Below are 10498 nucleotides of genomic sequence, written 5' to 3'. Positions count from 1 at the left end.
ATGTATGTAAGAATGCCATCGCGTGCAACACTGTTCTTTGTACGATTGTTTATTTTTTCCCACGACTTTGTGTATACATGCCTCCCAAGATGGGAGGTGCTGGATGATTGAAACGTTGCAGTCAATAGTCGGCTCGCACAGAGCAGCAGCGTGTGCGTCAGCGCCACCCTGGGAGAACAGGTGTGAGTAAGAGCACCCGTCTGATTCCCTCTCAACACAATATCACTGCCTCTGCTTATTGGCAGCGGCACAGGTTCTGATTGAAGCGGGTAAAAAAAAAATGCTGACAAGGAAATTATGAAATTTGGCTCTGATGTTGTTCCTATTGTTCAGCAATTTCAGGTTATTGTGTGTAGCTGCTCTATAGGAGTCCACAACTCGGTACAAAGACCCCTTTAAAGTGAATAGGTGCAGATTCTGGAAGATCTATAAAGCTTTCTGCGTTGTTATTGTGTGTAGCTGCTCTATAGGAGTCCTCAACTCGGTACAAAGACCCCTTTGAAGTTAATAGGTGCAGATTCTGGAAGATCTATTAAGATTTCTGTGTTGTTATTGTGTGTAGCTGCTCTATAGGAGTCCTCAACTCGGTACAAAGACCCTTTTAAAGTGAATATATGCAGATTCTGGAAGATCTATAAAGCTTTCTGTGCTGTTGTTGTGTGTAGCTGCTCTATAGGAGTCCACAATTCGGTACAAAGACCATTTTAAAGTGAATAGGTGCAGATTCTGGAAGATCCATAAAGCTTTCTGTGTTGTTATTGTGTGTAGCTGCTCTATAGGACTCCACAATTTGGTACAAAGACCCCTTTAAAGTGAATAGGTGCAAATTCTGGAAGCTCTCGACAGCTTTCTGTGCCGGTTATTGTGTGTAGCTGCTCTATAGGAGTCCACAACTCTGTACAAAGACCCCTTTAAAGTGAATAGGTGCAGATTCTGGAAGATCTATCAAGCTTTCAGTGCCGGTTATTGTGTGTAGCTGCTCTATAGGAGCCCACAACTCGGTACGAAGGCCCCTTTAAGGTGGACTTCAACAGAGTTTTGTGCATTTTTAGCATTGTGATGTCACACATATGGACCAACCACAGCAGAGTGGGCGTGTCTGGAGGCGGGCTGTGGGTTAAAGAAATCAAAACAGTCCGTTTTCGCCAGGAAGCACGGAATCCAGAGAAATACAGCTGGAATAGGTGCAGATTCTTGAAGATCTATCAAGTTTTCTGTGCTGTTGTTGTGTGTAGCTGCTCTATAGGAGTCCACAATTTGGTACAAAGACCCCTTCAAAGTGAATAGGTGCAGATTCTGGAAGCTCTCGACAGCTTTCGGTGCCGGTTATTGTGTGTAGCTGCTCTATAGGAGTCCACAACTCGGTATAGAGACCCCTTTAAAGTGAATAGGTGCAGATTCTGGAAGATCTATCAAGCTTTCTATGCTGTTATTGTGTGTAGCTGCTCTATAGGAGTCCGCAACTCGGTACAAAGACCCCATTAAAGTGAATAGGTGCAAATTTTGGAAGCTCTAGAAAGCTTTCCGTGTTGTTATTGTGTGTAGCTGCTCTATAGGAGTCAACAAATCGGTACAAAGACCCCTTTAAAGTGAATAGGTGCAGATTCTGGAAGATCTAGAAAGCTTTCTGTGCCGGTTATTGTGTGTAGCTGCTCTATAGGAGTCCATAATTCAATACAAGCTGAAAAGTTGCATAGTAGATCCAATTGAAACCAAAAATCAGTGAATTTTCTGGGAATTTACTGCAGATCTATCATTTATCGTAGCTACACAACGTCTTTTATGCAGACAAGGTGGAAAAGTACTACAATAATGTATATTTTACACGTAGTAGTGTCATGTAAAGATGAAGTTTTGCCCTTTTCGGAATTTGACTACGGAATGCATTTGTTTCCTTTACTCACCCACACAACAAACATGAGTTTCTCCGAAATGCAACATTCAGTATCGGAAGTTTTTTTTTTTTTTTCAGTGTATACACATTGTTGTTGTTTTTTTTGTTTTTTTTCCCACTCTACTTAATCTCCGCTTTTCTCCACGGATGTGTCTCCGGGATCTTTTGAAAGATGAATTAGAACACATGGCTCGGTGAGGCCAGACTAGGGCTGGGCCGGCCCTTCTCTGTGCAGGCATTGTATTGATTGCAGCATGACTCACACCTTAGGCTGTTTAGTGCAGGAGGCGAGAAAATGCCACATCACTCACTTCTCTATTTATTGCAGTTTTCTCTTAAAAAGGCCTTTTATATACGTCGGCCCCGGCGCAAACCGCTTTACGTTGTCGCAACCTCGGAAAAAAATTTAAAAAGTACTTCTATAATCCTGAAATCATATTTGAAATCACTTAAATAGGCATTAAGTCATTAAATCCCGGCCATTTATCGAAAATACAACCCCTTCACCGAGCACACCTACATCAGAAAACTAACATTTGTTTCTACCTTTTACCGTTATTTTGTAATCAGCAGGCAAACGTAGGTAAGTTTCAGGAAAATATCAGTTCCTAACAAAAACAGCCTTTTGTGAAAGGCGTCGCACCATGACACATACGACACAAAAATGGTCGGCATTGAAATTATTTACAAAAACAGGTTGTTATTTACATCCACAACTCGGTATGAAGACCCCTTCAAAGTGAATAGGTTCAGACTCTGGAAGATCTAGAAAGTTTTTTGTGCTGTTATTGTGTGTAGCTTCTCTATAGGAGTCCACAACTCGGTACAAAGACCACTTTAAAGTGAATAGGTGGAGAGTCTGGAAGATCTATCAAGATTTCTCTGTTGTTATTGTGTGTAGCTGCTCTATAGGAGTCCACAACTGGGTACAAAGACCCATTTAAAGTGAATAGGTGCAGATTCTGGAAGTTCTATGAAGCTTTCTGTGCTGTTATTGTGTGTAGCTGCTCTATAGGAGTCCACAACTCAGTACGAAGACCTTTTTAAAGTGAATAGGTGCAGATTCTGGATGATCTATAAAGTTTTTTGTGCTGTTATTGTGTGTAGCTGCTCTATAGGAGTCCACAACTCGGAACACAGACCCCTTTAAAGTGAATAGGTGCAGATTCAGGAAGATCTATCAAGATTTCTGTGCTGTTATTGTGTGTAGCTGCTCTATAGAAGTCCACAACTCGGTACAAAGACCACTTTAAAGTGAATAGGTGCAGATTCTGGAAGATCTATCAAATTTTCTGTGTTGTTATTGTGTGTAGCTGCTCTATAGGAGTCCACAACTCAGTACGAAGACCTTTTTAAAGTGAATAGGTGCAGATTCAGGAAGATCTATAAAGTTTTCAGTGCTGTTATTGTGTGTAGCTGCTCTACAGGAGTCCACAACTCGGTACAAAGACCTTTTTTAAAGTGAATAGGTTCAGATTCTGGAAGATCTAGAAACCTTTCTGTGCTGTTAGTGTGTGTAGCTGCTCTATAGGAGTCCATAACTTGGTACAAAGACCCCATTAAAGTGAATAGGTGCAGATTCTGGAAGTTCTATGAAGCTTTCTGTGCTGTTATTGTGTGTAGCTGCTCTATAGGAGTCCACAACTCAGTACGAAGACCTTTTTAAAGTGAATAGGTGCAGATTCTGGATGATCTATAAAGTTTTTTGTGCTGTTATTGTGTGTAGCTGCTCTATAGGAGTCCACAACTTGGAACACAGACCCTTTTAAAGTGAATAGGTGCAGATTCTGCAGTTTTGTGCATTTTTTATCAAGGCTTGCTAGCTTACCTGAAGGAAACCGGAACGCTAGGCTACTTCTGCTATTCCTCTAAGGCTAAATCACATTCCCAAGACGAAATAAAGGGGCAGATTGTGAGTGTTGACACCAAAGACAACAAAAAAAAAACACATTTGAAAAACGAGAACACGGCATTCATGAATCGGAACCATTTGGCTCCGCCGACTTCAGTATTTTAGTGACACATTCGCCAGTCAACACCATGTCCGCCGTCCATCTGCTCGCCATCGAGACTCCGAAGACACCGAACGGACCCGCTGCAGCTCGGGTCCTGCTGCTCTCGTCTCACTTCCCTGGATGCGGTGACCAGTGACCATGTCGGTAAATAAGATCAGTCGCACTTTTTGTTGCCATCGGTGGTTGACTCATTGCCGCATTAATGATTATAAATACATTAGCGCTGTACGAGTGCCGGTTGCTAAGGCCGACCGTTTATTCACTTGCTTTATTTTGCCATCATGTGTCAAGAGTTGCCATCTGGGTGGCGTTCTTCAGTTTTGTCCGGGGGCCATAAAAATATGAAATTATTTTGCGGTGTTTTTTCAGGTTAACAACAAGTTGCATGTATAAATGTTGTACTGCTTCTGGAGACGATATATATATATATATATATATATATATATATATATATATATATATATATATATATATATATATATATATATCAGTCCCATGCAGTATTTGTCTGTACAAGTGAGGTATACCTGTGAGCAGGGGTCTCAAACTCAATTTACTTGGGGGGGCCACTGGAGCTAGGGTCTGGGCAAGGCTGAGCCGCATCAGGTTTTCCAAAAAAAAAACAAAAAACGCATTTATTAAAAACAGAAAAATATACAAATTTTTTCAGTGCTTTGGTTCCGATTTAAATATTTTTAATTAAATATTTTAACTATTTTTAATTAAATATTTTAACTATTTTAATTAAATATTTTAAATATTTTAAATTAAATATTTTAAATATTTTCAATTAAATATTTTCAATTAAATATTTTTAATATTTGTAATTAAATATTTTTAATATTTTTAATTAAATATTTTTAATTAAATATTTTAAATATTAAATATTAAATATTTTAATAAAAGCTCTATTAAAACATTCCACTGTTCTCAAATATCTTAATTTTTATTTTTCAGCACAAAATAAGAAGAAAAATAAATAAACAAATCAAGAATAAAGAAAATCAATCAATCAGTAATAAATAAATATAATAATAATAATAATAATAATAATAATAATAATAATAATAATAATAATAATAATAATAATAATAATAATAATAATAAAAACTTAAGAAACCACATATAGTTGGTGGGTAGACAAATTATTTTTTTTCATATTAAAATGAACAAAGCATTATTAGAGCCCTGTAGACATGACAAAACACGACTATAGTCACATTTATACTCTTTTTATTTACAACATATTGCGCAACTGCAGGGTCTTGAGACACATGCTAACTCGCAAACTAGAGCGCTAGCGACCTAAACGGTAAGCCTTCAAGCTATTTCCTTTCAACTTAAATCGCCAACAACTTACCACTTCCACACATATAGTGAGGATAACTATTAACAGTTATTTAACCTTTAACATGAACATGAATCAAACGTAATAATTTTTTTCTGGGTACATGATACCATACGGCGTCCATATCAAACTTGCGCGGGGCCGCGCTAACGTTAAACTTTCATATCAAAGCGGGGGGCCTCAAAGTAGTGTCCTGCGGGCCACATTTGGCCCGCGGGCCGCGTGTTTGAGAACCCCTGCCTGTGAGTAACTAATCATAACTAATGACAAGGGAGGAGTTGAGATAACCACATAAGCAACGAGGATTGGCTAAGGTTTATAATTGCAATAGTTACTTTTATGAGTAATTACTTTTGTAGTGAAGTAACTCAGTTACTTTTTTTGAGAAGTAACTAGTAAGTATAACAAATTACTTTTTAAAGTACACTGTCAATGACTGGGTTGGGTCACAAAACTATACTAAGTATGACAGTATCATATATAATATACTATAACCAGTTTGTATAGAAAGCAGGCGAAAAAACAGGAAGTAAACGCGAGGTTTATGTTTATTGTTGTTATGTTTTGCACTGAAGTGTCCATTCGTTTTGCACTTTTTTTTGTTTTTTTTCGGTCCCAAGGAGCATTTCCTGCTGCTGCCCTCTACGCCAGAAAAGACCGACTCCAACGACCTTCGCATGTCGCAACGAAGACCTTCCAGGCTCTGCGTATCCTCGTCAACGACGAACTCAACCAACTGCACGCCGGTCTCCGCGCTGCCCAGACGGTACTGAAGTCCGGTGGACGTCTTTGCGTTATCACTTTTCACTCGTTAGAAGACCGACTGGTGAAGCGCTTCCTTCGGGGCGCCGACTTGTCTCATCTAGAACAGCATCACTTTGACCCCAGGATAAAAGCCAAAGCGAAGGACAAGTCAATGGAGAGAAAAATAAGCGGAGATGATACTTATTGGTATCGTTTCCAAAAAAAGGTAATAACTCCAGAAAAGGACGACATGACAGATAACCCTCGAGGACGCTCAGCAAAACTTCGGGTAGCAATCAGATGTTAAATACCGTATTTTTCTGGACGATAAGTCGCTCCGGAGTATAAGTCTCACAAGGCCAAAAATGCATGATTAAGTCGAAAAAAAACATACATAAGTCGCACCAGAGTATAAGTCGCATTTTTTGCGGCTTTTCCGTATTTTCCAGACAATAAGTCACGTTGGAGTATAAGTCGCACAAGGCCAAAAATGCATAATTCGGTAAAAAAAAAAAACATACATAAGTCGCACCAGAGTATAAGTCGAATTTTTTTGCGGCTCATTTGTTTTTAACTACCGTATTTTCCAGACTATAAGTCGCTCCGGAGTATAAGTCGCACAAGGCCAAAAATGCATAATTCGGTAAAAAAAAATACATAAGTCGCACTGGAGTATAAGTCACATTTTTTGCAGGTCATTTATTTTTAACTACCGTATTTTCCGGACAATAAATCGCGTTGGAGTATAAGTCGCACAAGACCAAAAATGCAAAAATGAGTATAAGTCGCATTTTTTGCGGCTTTTCCGTATTTTCCGGACAATAAGTCACGTTGGAGTATAAGTCGCATTTGCGGCTTTTCCGTATTTTCCGGACAATAAGTCACGTTGGAGTATAAGTCGCACAAAGCCAAAAAATGCATAATTCGGTAAAAAAAAAACATACATAAGTCGCACCAGAGTATAAGTCGCATTTTTTGCGGCTTTTCCGTATTTTCCGGACAATAAGTCACGTTGGAGTATAAGTCGCACAAAGCCAAAAATGCATAATTCGGTAAAAAAAAAAACAAACATAAGTCGCACCAGAGTATAAGTCGCATTTTTTGCGGCTTTTCCGTATTTTCCGGACAATAAGTCACGTTGGAGTATAAGTCGCACAAGGCCAAAAATGCATAATTCGGTAAAAAAAAAAAAAAAACATACGTAAGTCGCACTGGAGTATAAGTCGCATTTTTTGCGGGTCATTTATTTTTAACTACCGTATTTTCCGGACAATAAGTCGCGTTGGAGTATAAGTCGCACAAGGCCAAAAATGCATAATTCGGTAAAAAAAAAAAACATACATAAGTCGCACTGGGGTGTAAGTCGCATTTTTTGCGGGTCATTTATTTTTAACTACCGTATTTTCTGGACTATAAGTCGCACAAGACCAAAAATGCATAATTCGGTAAAAAAAACATACATAAGTCACACTGGAGTATAAGTCGCATTTTTTTGCAGATAATTTATTTTTAACTACCGTATTTTCCGGACAATAAGTCGCGTTGGAGTATAAGTCGCACAAAGCCAAAAATGCATAATTCGGTAAAAAAAAAACATACATAAGTCGCACCAGAGTATAAGTCGCATTTTTTGCGGCTTTTCCGTATTTTCCAGACAATAAGTCACGTTGGAGTATAAGTCGCACAAGGCCAAAAATGCATAATTCGGTAAAAAAAAAAAACATACATAAGTCGCACCAGAGTATAAGTCGCATTTTTTGCAGGTCCGTATTTTCCGGAGTATAAGTCGCTCCGCAGTATAAGTCACACAAGGCCAAAAATGCATAATTCGGTAAAAAAAAAAAACATACATAAGTCACACCAGAGTATAAGTCGCATTTTTTGCGGCTTTTCCGTATTTTCCGGACAATAAGTCACGTTGGAGTATAAGTCTCACAAGGCCAAAAATGCATGATTAAGTCAAAAAAAAAACATACATAAGTCGCACCAGAGTATAAGTTGCATTTTTTGCGGCTTTTCCGTATTTTCCGGACAATAAGTCACGTTGGAGTATAAGTCGCACAAGGCCAAAAATGCATAATTCGGTAAAAACAAAAATACATAAGTCACATTTTTTTGCAGATAATTTATTTTTAATACCGTATTTTCCGGACAATAAGTCGCTCCGGAGTTTAAGTCTCACAGGGCCAAAAATGCATGATTAAGTAGAAAAAACATACATAAGTCGCACTGGAGTATAAGTCACATTTTTTGCGGGTCATTTATTTTTAACTACCGTATTTTCCGGACAATAAGTCACGTTGGAGTATAAGTCGCACAAGGCCAAAAATGCATAATTCGGTAAAAAAAAAAAAAAAACATACATAAGTCGCTCCGGAGTATAAGTCGCATTTTTTTATAAGTCGCACAAGGCCAAAAATGCATAATTTGGTAGAAAAAAAACATACATAAGTCGCACCGGAGTGTAAGTCGCATTTTTCGCGGGTCATTTATTTTTAATTACCATATTTTCCGGACTATAAGTCGCACAAAGCCAAAAATGCACAATTAGGTAGAAAAAACATACATAAGTCACGCTGGAGTATAAGTCGCATTTTTTAAATTAAAATTATTTTAAAAAAATATGTAAAGTGTGTTATAAATTAAATATATTATTATTATTATTATTATTATTATTATTATTATTATTATTATTATTATTATTATTATTATTATTATTATTATTATTATTATTATTATTATTATTATTATTATTATTATTATTATGCTAGGTTGTATGTTGAGTTTAAATGAAATACTTTGGAAAGAACAGGTAAACAGGGCCGTATTCAAACACTTTGCGGGCCGGATGTGGCCCCCGGGGCCGTAGTTTGCCCACCCCTGGATTATATCATTGGAAAAATGGAATATTTGGATACTGAATGACAGCTGGGATAGGCTCCAGCACCCCCCCCCCGCAACCCTTGTGAGGATAAGCGGTAGAAAATGAATAAATGAATTTGTTTACTAAATATGTTTTATGATCTCATACGTTTATGTGTGACAAATATAAATGAATGATGCTAACCAAGGTTTTTTTTCCAATTTGAGTATTTCTATTTGCATGAGCTGCTCCAAAGTAAGTTGTCAGGTCAATTCTATGAGCAGAACAGGTGAACAAATGCTTCAACAAATCGAAAAATATCATAAAAAAATAATAAAAAAAAAAAGGAAAGAAGACGAATATGCTGTAAACCAAAACACAAAACAATAAATCTTTTTTCCTGGAAAATGAATATTCATCTACACCTGACTGCAGATTTTTGTTAGCCAAGCGCTGTGACCATGAAAGCGTGAGGAGAAGATACTGCGGCTTCTTTTTGACAGCCTGAAGAATGTATGAATTATGAATTCTTTAGTGTTATTTTTCATTTTTTTTTTCAGCATTTATCTGTCTCGTTGTTGTCGAAAGGTCCAAAAGTCGATGTGGACCATCGTTGTGGAGTCATCGAGTCCCGAAAAACTTTATTATATTTTCCGGACTAAAAACTTTTCTTCATAATTTGGCTCATCCTGCAACTTATAATCATGTCTAACTTATAGATTCAAATATATTTTTTAATGTTATTTCATATTGACTCAACCAAGGAGTGAATATTATCATTTTTCTGTTGTTCGGTGATGTGGCATGAGATCGGGAGCTCGGTGAACTTGCTTACCAGTAACCTTGTTGTTGACTTGATATCACTTTGTTTGTCCAAAGTGCGGCTTTGTGGCCATTTGTGGTCTGCGGCATATTCTAAGAATATTTAACACAAGAAAAAAACAAAAGCATACTATCGTGAAAAATAAACAAAAATAACAATTTTATAAAGTAATTTTATAGTTTTATAATAATAATAAAGTTATAATTTGGTTGCAGAAAAAATTGCAGAAAGTTGCAGAAAAAGTTCTAATGAGAATAAAGTCACAATTACAAGAAAAGTTTCATAAAAAACCCTTTTAAAGTGAATAGGTGCAGATTCTGGAAGATCTAGAAAGCTCTCTGTGCTGTTATTGTGTGTAGCTGCTCTATAGGAGTCCACAACTCGGTACAAAGACCTTTTTAAAGCGAATAGGTGCAGATTCTGGAAGATCTATAAAGCTTTCTGTGCTGTTATTGTGTGTAGCTGCTCTATAGGAGTCAACAGTTCGGTACAAAGACCCCTTTGAAGTGAATAGGTGCAGATTCTGGAAGATCTATAAAGCTTTCTGTGTTGTTATTGTGTGTAGCTGCTCTATAGGAGTCCACAACTCGGTACAAAGACCCCTTTAAAGTGAATAGGTGCAGATTCTGGAAGATCTATAAAGCTTTCTGTGTTGTTATTGTGTGTAGCTGCTCTATAGGAGTCCACAACTCGGTACAAAGACCCCTTTAAAGTTAATAGTTGGAGTCGCTAATTAACCTAGCATGTTTTTGGAATGTGGGAGGAAACCGGAGTACCCGGAGAAAACATGCAAACTCCACACAGAGATGGC

General features: G+C 37.5%; 1 protein-coding gene and 1 long non-coding RNA gene across 5 annotated transcripts in view; one reads left to right on the top strand and one right to left on the bottom strand.

Moving 5' to 3' along the window:
• Nucleotides 1–10498, bottom strand: part of LOC131131971 (uncharacterized) — a 205854-nt gene that overhangs the window by 159339 nt on the left and 36017 nt on the right. The window lies entirely within an intron of this gene.
• mettl15 (methyltransferase 15, mitochondrial 12S rRNA N4-cytidine) overlaps nucleotides 1–10498 on the top strand; it is a 53728-nt gene that overhangs the window by 42741 nt on the left and 489 nt on the right. For 3 of the 4 annotated variants that reach the window (XM_058077045.1, XM_058077046.1, XM_058077043.1), the window contains one exon: nucleotides 5878–10497. In XM_058077045.1, the coding sequence (XP_057933028.1) occupies nucleotides 5878–6308 (431 nt within the window). In that variant the 3' untranslated portion in view covers nucleotides 6309–10497. Of the gene's footprint in view, nucleotides 1–5877; nucleotide 10498 lie in introns of those variants that run through there. The other variant, XR_009130284.1, reaches the window with a different exon arrangement.

The sequence above is a fragment of the Doryrhamphus excisus genome, chromosome 7 (genome assembly GCF_030265055.1).
Source record: "Doryrhamphus excisus isolate RoL2022-K1 chromosome 7, RoL_Dexc_1.0, whole genome shotgun sequence".
Lineage (NCBI taxonomy): Eukaryota > Metazoa > Chordata > Actinopteri > Syngnathiformes > Syngnathidae > Doryrhamphus > Doryrhamphus excisus.
This window is presented reverse-complemented; position numbering and strand designations above follow the sequence as displayed.